The sequence below is a fragment of the Antechinus flavipes genome, chromosome 5 (genome assembly GCF_016432865.1).
Source record: "Antechinus flavipes isolate AdamAnt ecotype Samford, QLD, Australia chromosome 5, AdamAnt_v2, whole genome shotgun sequence".
Lineage (NCBI taxonomy): Eukaryota > Metazoa > Chordata > Mammalia > Dasyuromorphia > Dasyuridae > Antechinus > Antechinus flavipes.
In genome coordinates this window covers 21,172,216-21,192,610 of record NC_067402.1, presented here as the reverse complement: position 1 = coordinate 21,192,610, position 20,395 = coordinate 21,172,216, and the positions used below count along the sequence as shown (strand labels likewise).

At 45.5% G+C, this 20,395-nt stretch overlaps 1 protein-coding gene across 2 annotated transcripts in view; it reads right to left on the bottom strand.

Annotated features, from left to right (window-relative positions):
- The window catches only part of OSBPL10 (oxysterol binding protein like 10), a 202,846-nt gene that overhangs the window by 134,251 nt on the left and 48,200 nt on the right, over positions 1-20,395 (bottom strand). The window contains exons 1-3 of one of the 2 annotated variants that reach the window (XM_051962713.1): positions 7,397-7,458; positions 6,266-6,441; positions 2,055-2,134 (exon numbers count right to left, since the gene is read on the bottom strand). In XM_051962713.1, coding sequence (XP_051818673.1) covers positions 2,055-2,134; positions 6,266-6,441; positions 7,397-7,437 — 297 coding nt within the window. In that variant the 5' untranslated portion in view covers positions 7,438-7,458. Of the gene's footprint in view, positions 1-2,054; positions 2,135-6,265; positions 6,442-7,396; positions 7,459-20,395 lie in introns of those variants that run through there. The other variant, XM_051962712.1, reaches the window with a different exon arrangement.

The window sequence follows — 20,395 nt, the reverse complement described above, 5'->3', positions numbered from 1 at the left end:
ATTCATCTTATCTAGAACTTGCTGGTACATAATTGTTTGCCTCCCTCCATTGGACTTTCAGAATAGGCAACATGTTCATGTCTTTTTTTTTTTTTTATTTCCCAAATGCTTAGCAGTGCCTGGTATGTAATAAGTGCTTAATAAATGCTTGTTAACTTGATTAAAGCAAAGTTCTAAAGCCCTCAATGGTCAGCAAGTACTTCAATCAGAAGCAACTTGGATGCATTTCTAATTGCCTTTTAAAAATAAGTCGAATCTGATTGTTATCAGATCACCCTAAATCCTCCAACCGTGTAGAAAGAGCCATTTGTAGCCTGATGCTTCAAACTTACTGCGCCTCCCAAATGTGACTCTCCAATCCTTCAGCATGCTGAGAATGCCCTCCAGGGTCACTAAGAATCTCAACATCTTCCATTTTTGCAACATTCGATGCTATTGAAAATTCTCTTCATAACGACTGCATTCTTTTCCTGACCTTCCTTTTACCTGTCGAGTCCTTCTTCATCTAAGCTTCTTCCCTAGTTGTTGTTCTTAAAGTTTTGTTCTCAAGTATGTCTGTCTCTCCTCTCCCTCTCCCCGCACCTCCTCCTCCCTCTCTCCTCCATCCCCACCTTTCTCTTTCCCTCTACCCCTACCCACCTTCACAGCTTCAGTTATCACCTCTAGGCCAATGTGGCCAATTGAGACTCCATATCCAATCCCCCACATTTCCCATGACTTTGAATTTCCTATCTCTAGCTCCCAAGAGAACATCTCCATTTAGATCTCTAATTCAATACATGTAAAAGTGAACATTTGCATATTAAAACCTCCACTCCCACCAATACCCCCCTCCCAACTTCCTTAGTGACAATGACAGGGCTGCCATCTTCCCAGTAACCCAAATAGGAACCATTCATTTTCTACCTTTCCCTTATCTTTTACATCAATCCTACTGATCCAACTTTTAAATCTGAATGTGGAAGGAGGAGGTAGAAGAGGGAGAGGCCGGAAAAGGGGAAGAGGAAGAAGTACTTCACAAGCAGCAGCAGATCTCCGATTCTCCCACCAATTTTCAAATAAATGAGGGTTTTGTGTTGTTTTGTTTTGGTCTGTCTGAGCAATTTCAGAGGCAAGAAGCAAAAATCGCCAGACTTCCCATGAAGAAGGTCAAATGTAGTACTGTGTTCAGAAGTAAACTGCCCAGGCGAGGGAACAGCCCTGAGTAATGGTTTCGCATGGCCCTTGGCAGGAGAAAAGAGAAAGGGAAAAACAGGGAACCAGCTGGAATGGGGAGTGACCTTTCCACAGGGGCCACTCTGTCCTCAAAGCAAAGAAAGAACAGAAACCGGCCCTGCCTGGTTATCAAATCCGTCACCCGGCGTCTAATGGATCCAGCTTTGAACCTGCAGCCTCCTGGGAACTGACCCAGAGCTCATTAACCCATCCTCTGACCCCGAGTCTTCCAACAGGTACACAGAGATCCCATAACTGACTTCCGCTTCTCAATCATTAAAACTGTTTCAAAGTGAGACACAGCCTGCCTTGCAGCACAAACTTGGGAACGCAGTCATGTAGCTAACCCAGGTCTCTAAATCAAAAAGACAGCAGCATTAAAAAAAAAAAGAAGAGATTTCAAATGTAAACATCACCTGCAAGGGTGTAATCAACACCTGTGGACTAGGCTGTACTTAAAGCCCCAGGACGGCGACATCTGCTCTGGCCCATAAATCCCTGACTCGCTCCCCACAGTGGGAAGGCCGTCCCCCTCCCAGGGTAATTAACACTTCCGGAAACTGACAACCTGGGAAATTGGCAGTTCGGTCCCCAGAGGCTGCCTGCATCCCAGCATCCTGAAGGAGTTCCGTCTCCCTTGGCTCTGCCCGCCCCCCGCCACGGAAAATACACTCTCTCCTTAAATCTCTGTGGATGTGGCGCCTCCATACACAGACGCAGTTGCCTGGGGGGACTGCAGGTTGGGAAGCGATAACCCCACTCTCAGCTGCTTCAGGCGGGCCCTCTGCTCTCTTTTTAACCCTGTTCATAACTCCATTTACCTTGCCACGGACACCTACCTTGGGATGAGCTTCCATGTGGTACTTGGCACAATTCTGGAGCTGAGTCACCCAACACTGCTTTTCTTTAGCATCAGCGGCTGAAAGAGAGACAGGGAAAGACACCGGTTGGGAAGGACCCCAGAGGCTCGGAGGGGATCGGAGCTGCCATCAAAAATATCAACAAAACAACCTGGTGTCAATACCCCAACCCATCAAGCTATTCAGTTCCCAAATGAAATACTAAAAATGCTTCCTGAAATATCTCACATAGAAGAGAGAAAAAAATGACCTTTTTTTTCTTACCTTCCAAAGAGTCGTTTTTGCTCCTTTAAAAATGCAAGGGAGACGGGGGAAAAAAGCACTTATTTTAAAATGTGTCTTTGCCACATGTGGCTAATAGAGGTTTTAAAGCCCAGCTTTGTAGGGCCTTTTGTTATCTAACACAAACCGTACAGTGAGATTATTAACATTTCAAAATAAGCTTATGGTTGAATTACCATTTTAATATGTATTCTTTGGGGTGTTTATTAAGATGGGAAAGGATAAGGTAAAGAAGAAAACCTCAGAGACTCCAAAAGGCCATTAGAAGTTCAAACTGATGACAGGTTTCTCGCGGAGATTTTTGCCCACTGGCAGGCTCTCCCGCGGCCCATAAATGTGTGGACTCAGAAACACCCTGTACCTAACTGAAGTGGGTACGCTGTAGATCACGTCAGGAGATATTACCGTCAGGTCAACAGTTAATAGCAAAGGCCAAGTGAAATCTATCTGAACTGTTGTTATTCAAAACGATGTGTGTAAATATTATTAATATTATGATTAAACAAGACCTAACATTTAGAGCCAGAATTAGAGGTCATAGGAACATAACCAGAAGGAACCTTTGAGGTCATGGGAACAGAGATTTAGTTTGAAATATAAGGGAGCCTTAGAGGACGTGCTTATATTCAATCTTCTCATCTTCCAAGAAAGTAACTTGCCCAAAATTATACAGCTAATAAACAGGAGAGAGAGGATTTGACCCCAAGAAGTCCGGATCCTCAGAGTAGGACCTTCACATTAATGAACATTCAAAGGAGCCAATATATAGTATGTGTCTTGGAGAATTTAGACCATCATAGAAACAAGAACTATTATTATTGACATTATTACCATCTAGAAGACATCCGGGAATTCTTATATCATCTTCCCCATTTTGTGCTCAGAGGTGGCAGGATTATCAAATGATCTGAAATTCTCGGAAGATCAACTGGAAACTATGCCCTAAGAACCATCTGTTGAGCATCCGTGACTTGGCCCTGGGCTAATTCCGGATAACTTTCACACCCAAGACCAGCCACCATACCCAGGGAAAGCAGAAGCAAACCCAGTCCAGAAAACAGGCTGTAAGTTCCCAGAGGAGGAAGCAGGATGGACGCCACAGCCTCTGAGGTCCCTGATCTGCAAATGCCCAAAATGACAACAGCCAAACACAGCAAAGAGGGCAGTGGCAAAAGGACCACCCCGCCCTGCCAGTGGGATGTGTGTGCCCAGGAGGGGCCAATCCTCCTCCCACTTCCCCTCCGCAGCTCAGAAAACCTGCCCCAAAGGAGGTCCCCCAGAGCCCACGTGGCCGGACGCTCCCTGTATTCAGCTTAATTTGGCCCTGTGACGATTTCATGTAGCTAATGCAACGTTAATAAGTTAATGGATGAGGCTTTAATAATCAATGGTCTGCTAATAACTAGAGGCAAGCCCGCGCCTGCTCTTCTGTCAGATTCATTGGGCTTTTCTCACGTGTGGCTCTGTCGTTTTAGTCTCATAAAACCACAGGCAGGCAGGAATAAGTGTCGGCAAGTTTTTCCACCTATTGTTTCTGCTCTGACAATTTATTTAGCCATAAAGCAGCCGGCCCTGGCCGAGACCACATAAATCTCAGCAGCCAGAGGGGATGCCGCACACATCTCAAGGAAATGTATTCATCTCACCAGCTTTCCCTCCAAACAGAGGCTTCACCCTTGCTTCTGTAACTGCACCCATTTTTATTTTATAGGCTTTTGATGGTTTTATGGAGCTACTTCTAGAAATATGATGTCTAAGCAGATAATAAAAGACATTAACTACTTTCTGGCAGGCGGAACAATACAGTGGATAGAACCCAGAATTGGGAATCAGGCAGATTGGGTTCAGATTCTAATGCTGTTAATCATTGCACAAGTGACCTTTGAGTTTCTTAACTTCTCTGAGCCTCAGTCTCCCTTTCTGTAAAAAGAGAGATGTGACTTTAATAGCCCTCTCCTGGGGTCACCTACTAACTGGCACCATAAGCAGTGAACAAATAGATGGACCAAAGCATCGAAATAGCTGGATTCTCTTGGCCCCATACTCTCTGCCAGCGAGTGTACTCCATGTCGGTGACATAGTATACTCAAACCGCCTCAGGGTTCAAGTTCAAGGTTTTGCCACTGGCTAAAAGTACTAGATAAAGTCCACCGTGGGCAAATTAGACTCAACAAACATCTATTAAGCACTTAAAATACTGTTATATTATTATTAATATTAGATAGAGGAGGCACGCGAATAGAAAAGAATTGTCCCTGCCCCATCTACTGGGGAAATATAATACATATAATACACATAGTACAGAAATATTATAAATAAACAGAAAAATGCACATTGATTTCAAGAGGGAGGCAGTGCTACTCACTGGGGACCTCCACCAGGCCAGGGTGGGGTGGGAGGGGTTCATTTTTTAACACTGCCAGCTACATGAGATCGTCACAGGACCGACTTACACTAAGTGTGGGACGTGCCCGGCCACCAGACTCTGGAGGTCCTTCATCGTCAGAAGCACGAGGGCTCAGACCCCATTCTGTGAACGGGTTGGGCACCTATGAGATTCTGTGCCGCGATGGGGCACAGAGAAACAGCCAGGAGGAGGAGGGCTCAAGGAGACAGACATAAAAAAGAATGAGAACACAGGGCCTCGGCAGGAGGGGACGGACCCCCCCCCCCAACAGACTCCGATTCTCCCTTTGCTAACTCTCCCAAGGGGAATCAAAATTCTTCAAAGAGCAGAGCTATGTCTTGTTTCATCTTTGGGCCTCCAGCTCCTGGACACTTACTTAACAAAAGTCTGTTGAATTTAAAAGCACAGACAAAACTCCCTCTATAACTTGTCTGCAGAAGTTGGTGGCGTTCGGGTGTAGCGTGACTTCAGAGGAAGGAGATAAAGTGAGCAGCCCTCCCCGTCAGGGGGAGAATCTCTCCGAGGATGCTCTAGAACAAGAGTTCTGGATCCTTTTGTTATATCATGAAATCCTGTGGCATCTGCAGCTTGCAGACCCCTGCTTCAGACACTAGCCATGTGATCCTGGACAAGTCACACCTTGCCTCAGTTTCCTCAACTGGAAAATGGGGGCACTAACAGCATCTACCTTACAAGGTGGTAAGTTCCTAAAGAGGGCCCCGGCCCAGGGGTGGGCATTCAATAGACAATACGGTAATATTCCCTCTTTCCCTTCCTTCCTTTCTAGGATAATGAATTTTTCATGTTCCTAATTAAATTAAAAGCTAAATTTTAGTTAGAAGATGGTTAAAAATATGTGTGTATGTGTGTGTATACATTTCCATTAACTCTAGGCTGAGAAGCCCAGATCTAAAGAGAAATGAGTATTCTTCAAAAATGAAAGAATCCAAAAGAATCGCAGCTGGCCACAAATAAAATCGTAGGAAAAGGTAGTTTTGGGATCACTTTTTATGAAGGAAAGTCCTTCTCTTTTTCATCTATTCCCCGCCCTTCCCCCTTTATAAGATATTTACTTTTCCTCCCTCATGCCTCTCTGCTCCCATTGGAAAGAAAAACAAAACCTCTGCAGCAAATATACGTGGTCAAATAAAACAAATGCCCGCAATGCCAGTGTCCACAAGCGCCCGCCTCTGCCCGCGTCCAGGATAGCTTAGGTGGGAGACACGCTTCCTTCTCGATCACTGCCTTGGATCAGCTTTCCCGAGTCTTTCCTCATTTTCACAATGTTGCTATCAGAGAAGGGGAAGGGACCCCGCCCCTTTGGGGGGATGCAAAGCACTTCTCCCCATCCTTCTCCTTTCTTCCCCTCTGAGAGGGGGGAGTGACACAAGACACAAGCAGAGGGCCCACCCAAGGTAGGTACGGGGAGGAGGAGGGCAAAGGCGCCACAATGGCTCCTCCAGGGTCGGCACCGAAAGTGCGAGCGAGACAGTGAGCATACCTCTCAATTTATACACCTCTCCATTCGCAGAGTACACTACCAACATGTGGGGGGCTTCGTCACTCAGGGACACTATGGCTCCGGCTAAAGACAGCGTTCCTCGAGGCTTCTGGCCCTTACTTTGTTCATTCACAAAATACTGCAGAACCCCAGACTCGAAATCCAGCATGAAGTACCTGTTGAGAGAGACCACAAGGGCGTTATTGTTTTCTCCCAAGAAAAGGGAGCATTTCTAACCGCCCCCCAACAGCCCCAGCAACACAGAAAAGCAAATTCACGATTAACTCGCAATCAAGTTTTCACAAAAAGTGAGAGATCAGGGCTCTCCCAGGGGTTTCCCCAAAGACGCGGTGAGCACAAATTTCATTCTACAAATGGAAAATAATCAGTAAGCACAAGTCCCCGAGGGCAGGGGGTCTGGAGCCTTTTCTGACATCCTTGTTATTGTTTTCTCTCAGTGCCCAAATATGAAAGCAACAAAGACGTGTTAAACCTGGAGAAAGCACACAATAAGTGCTTGTTAGCTCCGACCCGGGGTGGTAAAAAGCCAGGTAACGGATTCATTCTGACACCCCCTGACGCCCGCCTTCCAGGAGGACTTCACAGAAGCCCCTGGGATTTGCCGGGACATTGCCGACAGGACTTGGACACACCCTCGCTCCCTCCATCCAGACAGCCACAAGCACAGCCCTCTATTTCAGGCTGTAATGACTAGGCTGCCTTCTCTATCCTTGGCTACCCTCGATCCCCAGAGTCAATCAGCTCCCCACTGTTCCCTGTTGGGGTGCTCGAGACTCATACAGCCTAGAGGGAGAGAGGAAGAAAAGGTCTTATTCACATAATTATACAGAAAAATAAAATACCTCAAGTTTCTTTCCAACTTTCCCTCTGGGAGAATGTCAAATGATACCAAATGGCACTTACAGAACAAAGGGGGGAAAAGGCGAGTTATCATTGACTAGCCTTTGTTAGATATGTGGTTCACAAGTTATATTAACCACAGCACAGCGTCCTTTCTAGCAACCCTTCCTCCGCCATCGCTGGAGTAACAAAGACTCCATTGCCAAAACAAACAGAAAACCCGCAAGAGATCTTGGATGCAAAAACAGCGGAACCAAGTTCAGATCCCACCTTTGCCATTTAGCAACTGGGTGACCACGGGCAGGTCCCATCAGCGTGCTGAGACTTGGTCTCATCTGCAAAAGTGAGGGGATGATGTCAGAATGGTTATAACAGAAAAGGGAAATGATGAATACTGGAGAAAATATAAGGGAATTTGGAATACTAAAGCACCACTGGTGGAGTTGTGAACCGATCCAACCATTCTGGAGAGCAATTTTCAACTATACCCAAAAGGCAAGCAAACTATGCATATCCTTTGACCCGGCATGGAGTCTGAACGCAAATTGAAGCACACAATTTTCATTTTTTGTTTTTTGCAAACATTTTTGTTTGTCTGCTACAGTTTTTCCCTTTTGTTTTGTTTCTTATTTCACAACGTGACTAATGTAGAAGTACGTTTTACATGATTGCATGTGTATAACCAATATCAGATTGTTTGCCATCCTGGGGAGGGGGGAGAAACTGAAGAAAGGGGGAAAATTGAAACAGAAAATCTTATTAAAATGGGTGTTGACACCTTTCAGATTAGCTAAGATGATAGGAAAAGAAAGATGAATGTTGGAGGGGACGTGGGAAAACTGGGATGCTAATACGTTGTTGGTAGAGTTGTGAATTGATCCAACCATTCTGGAGAACAGTTTGTAACTATACCCAAAAGGCTACCAAACTGCATACCCTTTGACCCAGCAGTGTCTCTACTTCAGCAGTGTCTCTTCAACAATGAGATAATTCAAACCAATTCCAATAATCTTATGATAGAGAGAGCCATCTCCACCCAGAGAGCCTGTGGGAACTGAGTGTGGACCACAACATAGTATTTTCACCCTTTTTGTTGTTCTTTGCTTGCTTTTCCCTCATTTTTCCCTTTTTTGATCTGATTTTTCTTGTGCAGCATAAGTATGGAAATATATATAGAAGAATTGAATATGTTTAACATATATTAGACTACTTGCTGTTTAGAGAAGGGAGTGGGGGAAGGAAGAGAGAAAAATGTGGAACAAGTTTTTGCAAGGGTGAATCTTGAAAACTATCTTTGCAGGTATTTTGAAAATAAAAGCTATTATTAAAAAAAAAACTGCACATATTTAACCTATATCGGATTGCTTGTCGTCTAGAGAAAGGGAAAGGAAGAGGGAGAGAGAGGGAGAAAAGTTTGGAACACAAGATTTTTTTCAAAGGTGAACAATTTTATTTAAAAATAAATAAGAACTTTAGAATTGATTGTGTGACATGCATAGCGTGCCCTTATCCAAGAAGGTGCTGTGCTCTATGAATTGAAGTAGCTCAGAATAAATACAAGATGCACAATTAAAGAATCCACCCCCGTGTTCATGGGCTCTATTTGTGTCCAACCTGTGGCCGCGCCCTCCGAGCCCACATTGGTCTGATCAGCCACAGCCGGACACACGGTAACTCAACTCTAACATGGTGATGTCATTCGGTCCCCTTTGAGAAGGAAGGACGGTAATTCTAACCATCTCCACGAAAGCCTGGATTCACTGACGGAAACTTCACCTGCATCTCCGAACGAGTCGGAAGCTGTCACCTTAGTCAGGATCGTGACGCAAGAGCCAACCCAGGAGAGGAGGGAGCAAAACCCAAACTGGAATCTCCATGGTCAGAGATGGGGCGGGGGCGGGGGACGCTGACCACTTCTACGGTACTCGAGGCCTCACATCGCAGGCCATCAGCACTTTATTCAAGAGGGGCTGAAGATGAACACTGAGCCTCCCAGAACCGGCTGAGCCCCCGGAACGACTGCTTCTTAATGCCGCGGGTGAGAGCCAGATGCCAAATGGACAGCAAAGATGAACAAGCGGCACTGGAAAGAGCTTGGCAAGCCCTCACGTCGCAGGGACTGATGCTCTTTAAATGCCCTATATACACCCTATGAGAATGTGTGTGTGTATTCACACACATATATATGCACATAAATGTATGTATATATACACACCCCTATACCTTTATATACAGACTTACCCATATACACACTTATGCTATCTATATATAAAGGAATTCTAAAAGAACCACAAAAGCTCTGATTTAATCAATATAAAGAATACTTGCCAGCAATACAGAATTGTTTCTGACTTAGCTAGATCCAAGGAAACTATTCCACGTTCCCAAGGCAAAGCTTCCTGCCTCCAAGGCCACCCTCCATCCATTCCCTCCGCTGCAAAGCCTACAAAGAACCTACCCGGGGTTCTCAATCCGGAGGTCTGTGGTAGATTTCGGGGGTAGGAAAAAAAAAAAGATAAGATGGCTTAATTTTGCTAACCACCAACTGAAAGCTGACATTTCATTAGATAATAAACATGGGCAACAAACCCCAACCCCAGCGGCGTTAGCAGTAACAGCTCTGACCTCGTCACCAACAGAAATCCTCGATAGTTTTATATCCTGTCATGGTTGTTGCAGATATCTCAAAATATGGCTTGCACCCATTACTGTTTCAACATCACAGGATCGCAGCCTTCCTGTCTAAGACTATGAGCATCATTAGTTCCCTCTGTGTATTTTATTTTAATATACTTTAAAACATTATTTGAAGAAAATGTCCCCACACCTCCAGATTCTGCCAATGGGATCCAGACCACACAAGTATCAAACACCCTCCGGGTTGCTCTCAAGCAGGGACAAGCTGTCCGATTCTTCTCGGAAATAAAGATGAAAGGTGGTCAGTCCATCACTCGGGCCCTGCAGCCAGTCCTATTGATTAAGTGCCGGCTGTTGCCGGATCTCCTGAGCCGCCACCTCCACCCTGACCTGTACTTCACGTCAGAGAGCCGACAGCCATGGAAATGCTTTCTGCAAAGGAGCTGCCGTTCTGGTGGCGACCTCAAAACCGAGCCCACGACTGACTGAGGGGAATCACCCGTTCTTTGTCGGGGAAAGGAGAAGAACCTAATGAGGACCCCTGAAATAGGCTTCCTAATAAGAAAGGAGCGAGGCAAGGTCGTCGACTCACCAACTACAGACTGGGCCGGCCAGTCAGGGAGCCGGGAGGAGAAGCCAGTGTTCCGGGCTCATTAAACTGCTCCTGGCCGGCCCTTCTAAGCCCACCGGTCCAAATTCCCTGGTGTAAACCCCAGCCACCTCTCGGCCTCCTCCTCGGACGCCCCCAATCCTCCCTGCTCAGACTGGGCAATTAGAGGCCCCCACCTCTGCCCCCAAAAGCAGACACTGACCTCGTACACTCTCTCTGCTCACAAAAATCCATTATTCAACAGATGGCGCAAAGGGATTAATTTAACCCTGATATTTTTCAGTAAGAATCAGGGAAGAACCAAATTCAATTTAAGCATCCAGAATATGAGCATACATAATGATTTCCCATTACAAACTGGCTTATTAAATCTAACCTTAGGCCTTCTCACCATCATAAAAGGAAAGTCTTCACAGTTCACCGTGTTCAGGTTTTGGGGTCAGGAAGGGATAGGAATCAATCCACAAGCACTTATTAAGTACCTACCATGTTCGGAGCATTGGGACATACAAAGATCACGTTTCCTCTCCACCCACCAAAAGAGTCTCTGACCTCAAGAAGGTGACCTATGCCTTTGCTTATCTGCCCAGTTTCTATCCTTGACATCATGGAGATGATATAACTAACCCTAACGTGTTCGCATTTGGGTTTTTTCTATTGCACCTTAAAAACAAATTTTAAAATCTAAATTCATTACGTACCTACGGGTGTCCCAAAAGACTAAGTTCAATAACCTTTTGGAAAGCTTACAGCATTAAGACTTTGGGGACATCGTTTGTATAGGACCTGCCCTGTTAGAATGTAACCTCCTTATTCAGGGATTGTTTCACTCATGGTTACTGTAACCCCAGAGTCTAGCACGGGTTCCAGGCTTTTAACAAATGCTTGCAGATTCAATGATCCGATTGGCCAATCCCTAAACTTAGGCACTGAGGCACAACTAAGTGCAGAAGGCAACATGTGGGACCTGGGTTTGCGAAGCTCCCAATCCTGCCTCCGAGGCCGTTTTGATGGGACGAGGACCTTCTCCTCTCAGCCTGGTCATAGGTGGGATCCTCCGAAATGACCTACAATTTGTCCCGTCTCTCCCGTTCATAGATGTATCATCCGGTCTTCCCAGTTAGTCTGGGAGCTCCTAGAGGGCAGATACAGCGCGTTAGTGCGGCACCTGTGGGAGCTTAATAAACGCTCGGTGACTGGACTTGAGCAAGAGACACTGACCAAGGCAGGGCCTGCTTCTTCCCCTTTCTCCCTGAAATAAAAGGATTTTTCCCCAAAAAGTGAGGAACGGAATTGAAAATGAAAGATTAATATACACTAGTGGATCTCCTGCCACTGGGAGATACAGGGGATTTGCACCCAGAGGCAAGACCAGTCAATGGGACATTAGACAGAGCATTTGGTCACATCCTTGAATCGAAGGCAGCTAGAGGTGCCACAGGGCAGAGAGCTGGACCTGGGGGCAACAAGACTCATCTTCATAAGTTCAAATCTAGGCTCAGACCCTTACTAGCCGTGTGATCCCGGGCAAGTCACTTAAACCCATTTGCCTTGTGATCTAAATCAACTGTAAAATGAGAAGGAAATGGCAACAAATCCACTCCAGTATCTTGCCAAGAAACCAAGAAATGGGGTCACTGAGTCAGACATGGCTGAATAACAAAATGGGACTGACAGTCCTTGACCAAGAGACCCGCCTCCAGTGTCTCTAGCATCTCTGTGCCCTTCTCTCCGCTCACAGGGGCCCATTATACTTCTTGCCTGAGCAGTGATCTCCTGATTTGTCTCCCTACCTCAGAGTCAGTTCAATCCATGCTCCACCCACGTGGCTTTCCTAAAACACAGACAGAGCTGACTGTGCGACATCCTCTGCCTCTCAGCCAACTGTCAGGAGAATCAAAACTGTGACCACTCTTCCTGGCCTTCAAGGCCCAGTTTAGGGGCCCCCTCTTCCAAGAAGCCTTCCCTGTTCTCCCAAGCTGGAAGCCCTCTCTCTCTCCCCCGCCTCAATCCTCCTGGCATTTTATTTTGCTATTCTGTTAGATTCCCGATTCTTACAGAAGCGCCTTGCCCCATGCAGACTGAAACCCTTCCACATGTTGTCCTCCTGTGCCTTTTGCCCCTGCCCACTGACATCAGTGTCTGTCCCAGCCTGCCCAGGCTAGTTCTCACACTACTCTGACAAGCATTGATTAAGCACATTAAGGCAAGGCTAATTTGTCTGAAGATGATTCATGGAGACAACTTCCATCATCATGAGTCCCATTTTAATCAACCCAAGGTACTAGATACCTCGAGGGATTCAAACACAGAACCAGTCCCTGCCCTTAAGGCCCTTGGTTCATGTCACTATGTAGATTCCCCTCCCTCCCCCCTTAATATGAACCAGTCCCACGACCTGGAATCAAATCCCACCTTTGACACTTTCCATCTCTACGCCCATCACAAAGGTTCCTTCCAGCTCTCAAATCATGTTCCTCTGTTTCTCCCGTCTGCATGAGCTTCCCAGTCAGGTCATTAACTCGGGGCTGCCTTTCCTGCGTCTCCTGCTCCCCCTTCCTGGGTCTCCTGGTCCCACTGGTCCTGAGCCGCTGCTGGCAGGACAGCTGGGAAGAGCAGACAGGCCCTCATTCCACCTGGGATTTTTCCCATATTTTGTGAACCCTAACGCCCTCATCCAGCACCAACAAACTGACTCTAGAAGATGCATTAGCCTCCTAATGGCTCCCCTCCCACAAACACTCAAAATGTTCTGAGACGCACACCTTCCAAAAGGACCCCCCTATCACAATTTAGAGATGACAAAGAAGAAGAAAAAAATGCTGGACAAAGAAGGATGAAAAGGAGAGAGAACCTAGAAAAAATAACAACAAAGTTCATATGGAAAAAGAAAAGGTCAAGAATATCAAGGGAATTAATGAAAAAAAAAAATCAAATGAAGGTGGCCTAGCTGTACCAGATCTAAAATTATATTATAAAGCAGCAGTTACTAAAACCATCTCATATTGGCTAAGAAATAGACTAGTTGATCAATGGAATAGGTTAGATTCAAAGGACAAAACAGCCAATAACTTTAATATTAATCTAGTGTTTGATAAACCCAAAGACCCCAGTTTTTGGGATAAGAATGCATTATTTGACAAAAATTGCTGGGAAAATTGGAAATCAGTACGGCAGAAACTAGGCATTGACCCACACTTAATACCGTACACCAAGATAAGGTCAAAAATGGGTTCATGATCTAGGCATAAAGAATGAGATGATAAATAAATTGGAAGAGCATAGAATAGTTTACCTCTTAAACTTGTAGAAGAGGGAGGAATTTATGACCAAAGAAGAACTAGAGATCACTATTGAGCACAAAATAGAAATTTTTGGTTATATCAAATTGAAAAGTTTTTGTACAAACAAAACCAATGCAGACAAGATTAGAAGGGAAACAATAAACTGGGAAAACATTTTTACAGTCAAAGGTTCTGATAAAGGCCTCATTTCCAAAATATATAGAGAATTGACTCTAATTTATAAGAAATCAAGCCATTCTCCAATTGATAAATGGTCAAAGGATATGAACAGACAATTCTCAGATGAAGAAATTAAAACTATTTATAGACATATGAAAACTTGCTCCAAATCATTATTAATCAGAGAAATGCAAATTAAGACAACTCTGAGATACTACTACATACCTATCAGATTGGCTAAAATGACAGGAAAAGATGATGATAAATATAAAGGGGATGTGGGAAAACTGGGAGAGCAATTTGGAATTAGGCTCAAAAAGTTATCAAGCTGCGCATACCCTTTGACGCAGCAGTGTTTCTACTGGGCTTATACCCCAAAGAGATACTAAAGAAGGAAAAGGGACCTGTATGTGCCAAAATGTTTGTGGCAGCCCTGTTTGTAGTGGCTAGAAACTGGAGTGCACACCCATCAGTGGGGAATAGCTGAATAAGTTATGGTGTGTGGATGTTATGGAATATTTTTGTTCTGTAAGAAACGATCGGCAGGATGATTACAGAGAGGCTTGGGGAGACTTACAGGAACTGATGCTGAGCGAAGTGAGCAGAATCTGGAGCTCATTGTACATGGCAACAACAAGATTATACAAAAATCAATTCTGACGGACATGGCTCTCTTCAACAATGAGATGACTGATGCTAGTTCCAATGATCTTGTGATGAAGAGAGCCATCTACACCCAGAGAGAGGACTGTGGGACTTGAGTGTGGACCACAACATAGTATTCTCATTCTTTTCGATGTTGTTCGCTTGCATTTTGTTTTCTTACTCGTTTACTTTCTTTTTTTATCTGATTTCTCTTGTGCAGCAAGAGAACTGTATAAATATGTTTATACATATTGGATTTAATATATATATTTTAAGATATAACATATATTAGATTGCATGCCATCTATGGGAGGGGGTAGGGGAAGGAGGAGAAAATCTGAAACACAAGGCTATGCAAAGGTCAATGTTGAAAAATTATCTGTGCATATGTTTTAAAAATAAAAAGCTTTATTAAAAAAACCAAATAAATAAAAGTTAACCCTAAGAATAAAAGTATAAATATAATAATAAAAATTTCAATTTAATTTTTAAAAAAGAAATTAATTCAATCTAGGCACTGAAAGGTCAAATGCTGAAGCTGCAATGGAAGCACTTTGGCCACATAATAAGAAGATGGGTTCCAGGAAAAGATCCTGATGTTGGGAAAAATTGAAGGCAAAAGCCAAAGGGGCCAGCAGATGACGAGATGGGTAGATAGTAGCATGGAAACAACGAACATGAGCTTGGACAGACTTTGGGAGATAGTAGGCAACAGAAGGTCCTGAAGTGCTATATAGTGTCCATGAAGTCTGACACAACTGAATGACTCAACTGCAAGAAAAAATACAAGCTATTATTATAGAAGAGGGGAGTGAACTCCAGAAAACTGAAGGTAGAGCCATTTCGACAAGAACACATCTATTAAGTCCAAAGCCCTTAAACAACAAATCCATCCTTCTGTCCACTGGATCACAAAAAAAAAAAAAAAAAAGACATTTGGGAATGTCTTGGGCTTGAGGAGTCACCCTTCTATTTACTTCCAAGGTGACCAGGACTAAGCCTTTTCTCATCTTTTAAGCGCTTCAGTTTCCTCACCTGCAACATCAGGTCTAGGTGACCTCAAAATATTCCATGACCCAATGGAAAAGAGGAATTAGTTGGATTGGAAGAGAATCAATGATAAACACTAGTCACTTAAATTTGTACCGCTGTCACAGAAGTCACAGAAGCCAGCCTCTCCTGAGTGATCCACTGGGTGGGACAGCCAGAGTCAAAAATGACTCCGAAGGGATCACGGATCTCGAGAGACCATGGAGACTGTTCCTGTGTCCTGGATCCCTCCCTCCTCCCCCCCAATAGTCTGGTGAGGTCTCTCCCATCCCTTTTCAGAATAAAAGCTTTCTCAGATGTTTTTAAATTCATAAAATAAAATATATAGGATTTCGAAAAATATAAGTAGTTATTAAAATATTAAAGGAAAAAACTAGCTCACAGCCCCCAGGTTAAAAAGGCATTTCCCTAAGGAGAAGCTTAAATGAATTGTCACTGAAAGAAGAAGTCACATCTGGTGACCCCAGGAATGGAGATGAGAAGATCATCCAAAGAGAATGGAGGCTCAATTGTGGAAGCCAATTGGGGTCCCAGAAAACAAGACTTAAACAGAGCTGGAGTCACATAGCTCCCCCGAGCCTGGGTTTTCTCTTGTCTAGAATGCAGGCTCTGGGCTAGGCAGTTCACCCTGCGCTGAGATTCTCTCTTTCTGCCTCTCCCTTTCCCTCTCTGACTTTCCCTCTCCCCGGCTTCCTCTCCTCCCTCCCCTTCTCTGTGTTTCTCTCTGGCTCTGGCTCTCTCTCTGGGCAGAGAAGTGCTAGTCTCCAGAGGAAGAATGGTACCTACCTGGACAGAGACTATTACTATATCATTATTTTTCTAAAATCATATTTTTTTAAAGGGGAGGGTTCCATTGAGAATCGAGGGTAAATCTCCAGGAATAACCTGCGACGTGAAAAACAAAACCTCTCTCCCAAGTTTTGTTTGTTGACGAAGGCCTGGGCGGTGGTCAGAGGGTCCCACGGAGAGACCTCCTTAGCCTTGTCTGCATCAGTGAACGTCCACTTATTCAGCAGAGACAGGCCAGTCTGCAAGCTTCTCAGCTTTGTTGTTTTAAAAAGGAGTTTCCGAACAGAGATTAATTATCAATTTTTACAAGTAATGGAGTGAAGAAAGAGGTGGCACATCAGGCGAATGAAGTCTCGGCTCCGATCCCGTGGGACCCGAAGAAATACCCGGGCGGCTGCGGGAGCCGGGGGGCCCACCCACCGAAGCAGGTTTAAGTAAACCATGTGCCTCTGGACTCAATTTCTTTTTCAAATCAACTGAGGAAGCAGCTCCAGTAAGCGAAGCCCAATATTTCACGCCATCTGGAGGGAAGAAAGCCTCATTTAAATTGGATGCCCTAAGTCTGCACTGGAACACCCGTGTGATTAGGTTTGATTTCAGGAATTGCAGAGCACAGGAAGGAAAGCAGAAGAAATGATAATTCCCTCAACATGGCCTGAAAGGCGCTTTTAATCATGAATCTGTGCAACTCTAGAGAAATCAGAGGAGACTTTGATGAACTCAGGAAGAGGGAGGAGGGAAGATTGAAAAATACTCTTTAAGTATCAAGAAAAACAACACACAGAGGTCACCGTTCTTGGGAGAATCCAAATGGCCAACGCTGGCTCCAGAGAATGGGGGTCCCAGCACCTCCCCTGCTCCTAGGAGAGAAGCATCAGGCATGGGGCTTTGCGGGGGCTTTCATTCCGCTGGCTTCCCTTACGTGTCCGGCTGGGCTTTTCTCCCCACCCCGACTCAGCTCCTGGAAGAAGGCAGGTCCGGGCTCTCCGAGTGCTAGTTTCCTCATCCATAAATGGAGAGGTTACACTGGATGACTCCACAATCCGTGGCTCTATTTGGGTATAATGAAAGGGCTTAAAGATGCACAAATTGCATTTCCAAATGTGCCCAGAAGCTGCTAAGTGATGGCACAGCCAGTAAATTAGGTTCAGAGGTTCTCACTCGCTGTTTTAACTTAATTTCCTACAATCCAAGTGGAGCTATCGCAGAGGAAATGCCTCTCTTCGGTCCACTCCAATGTGCCGGGGAAATAGCGTTCGACAGAGAATCCATTTCCTGTTGCCACTTAATTTCACCGTCACCAGTCGGCCCGATGCGGTCTGCCGCCCTGCCAGCCACGCCAGCTCCAGTCCTGCCACTAAATTTTTAACAAGAATTGTGAGACCCACTGACCCTGCCTGGAACTTCTGGTCTGGCTGCCAGGGCCACCTCAGACTAGTGAGAGATCTCCCGCTGGTGGGTCATCGGGGTGAAAGAAGATATGGGAATAGTCAATGCCCTCCCGGATATTACAGTCTATCCTGGATGGCCCAGGGAGTCAGTGGGGTGATGAGAAAAATCAGCTCTCCCACAATGCATCCACCCAGCAGAGCCGAGGGCTCACTACAAAACTCCCTCCTATTGCAGTGAAGAACAGGGGACTTCAATGGGAAAGACACAGGGTTTGCTTTTAGCATTTCTGGGGGTCTCCCTCTCTCTGGGCCAGGGGGACCACTTCTCATGGACTCCCAGCAATCTTCCCAGACTCTCGGAGGACCTTAAGTGGATCCCCATCAACCCCCACCATCTCTCCACAGGTGACATCCAGCCCTGCTGTTTCATCTGAGCTCCAGTCCTGCCAAGAACCTCTCAGGGAGGCAGCCCAGGGAAGAGAGCGCTGAACCCGGAGGAAGAAGCTCTGCTGGACTTGGTCTCAAATATTTACCAGCTGCGTGATCCTGGCAGGCAGGCAGCCGAACCGCTCAGCCTCAGTTTCTCTATTTGTAAAATGGGAATGAAATGAACAGCTGCCTCCCAAAACGGTTGTGAGGATCAAGAGAGATTATACATACATAGAGAGGGAAAGAGGGAGGCAGGAAGAGAGGGAGAGAGGAGAGAAGGAAAGAGGGAGAGAAGAGAGAAAGAAAGGAGGAAGAAAGGGAAGGATGGAGGGAAGAAAAAAGATGGAAGAAAAGGAGGGAGGGAGGAAGAGATGGAGGGAAGGAGAAAGGAAGGGAAGGAGGGAGAGAGGAAGCGGGGGAGGGGAGCCAAATGCTAGAGAATACAACTAGAAAAGCCAGACAGCCATCCCTAATTCCCAAAGTGTTCACACTGTAACAAGGGGAGACAACACAGAACTGAGAGAAGGCCCCCTGTTGCCAAGTGTTCTGCTGCAGGATACACGGCAAAGGGTCCCCTGGCAACTATCTGGGGGCCCTGTAGCAGGGCAGGGTAAATCTTCTCCAAGTTCAAAAAAGACATTATAGCTGTTTATGAGAAACATTAAACATTAAACACTTCACTGATCAAAATCAGAAATTCTAACTCTGCTCAGGGACAGTCACCCCCAGCTCCTCCAGGCTGCGGAAGGGCACCAGCAACACTGTGAAAGCAGGGGAGACGGGAGGACGCTGAACGTGGGGATGAGTAACATTGTGAAAGGAGCAGAGATGGGAGGACGCCGTGGATGGGCACCAGCAACATCGTTCAGAGAACAACTGCCAACCAGGGGCTCTTCTCAGCACCATAAACACTCAAGTCAACTATAAAGAACCCAGGAAGGAAGCCGCTTCCCACCCCAGAGAAGGGACTGAGAAACAGAAGTACAAACAAATACAAACACGTAGCATTCAGTGAGAAAAGAAGGCTAATTATTCCTGTGAAGGCCACAAGAAATCGCATATTGAGGCAGCAGCTTCTCTGGGATGATCCACATCTGGGTGGGCGGCATTATTCACCGGGAAGCAACTTATCATGGAGTTCAAGAGCCAAGCTTGGAGCCGGAAAGACTGGAGTTCAAAGAGGCACAAAGACTGTGGGACCCAGGAAAGAGAACCTCTCACCTCACTAGGACTGAGAAGGCGCAGATCTGCATAGGAAGGGAGTCTCTAAAAATCAACCAAAGCACAAGTCCGGGTTCTACCCTTCTATCCAACGCCAACAGCCGAAGTCACAGTTAACAGAGAGTTCAAAAGCATGAGGCGATAACCAGGAGCCAAAAGACCTGTCACTGCGCCGGTCCTGGCTTGTCCCTGGCCACTCCAAAATCCGAGCTGTCCGCTCACCTTTCCACAGCTTGTGACCCATTTCAACAAATCTGAAGATTTAGGGACTAACAGGGAAAGGAAACAGGGTCACCCGAAAATCACCTAGTACCAGTCGTAGGATAGACAGATCCAAAGCTCTGGAACCGCTTGTGCACAAAGGTGGGTGGCAGGTCTCTTTGTAGTGGCAGGGAACAGGAAACTGAGAGGATGCCCATCAACTGAAGAACGGCTGAATAAATTATGGCTTATGGATGTTATGGAATATTATGTTCGGTAAGAAACGACCAGCAGGAGGATTTCAGAGGGGCCTGGAGAGACTTACCTGATGAATTAATACTAAGTGAAGTGAGTAGAACCAAGAGAACATTGCGCACAGCAACGAGAAGATTATGTGATGTGGCTCTTTTCAGAATGAGATGACTCAGGGCAATTCCACTAGACTGGTGATGGAGAGAGGCACCTGCACCCAGAGGGAGGACGGTGGGAACTGAGTGTGGATCATAACGTAGCATTTTCATTTTGTTCGTTTGCTTTTTTCTCATTTTTTTCTCTTTTTGATCTGATTTTTGTGTGTGTGCAGCATGATAAATGTGGAATTATGTATAGAAAAACTCTACATGTTTAACATATATTGGATTATTTGCCATCTAGGGGAGGAGTGTAGGGAGAAGGGAGAGAGAAAATTTGGAACACAAGGTTTTGCAAGAGTGAATGTTGAAAACTATCTCTGCAGAGCCAAGATGGCGGATTAAAGCCAAGAAGCTGCTCAAGTTCTCCCAGTTTCCGTGAAAAACCACATGAAACCAAGTGAACAGAGTCTGATGGAATG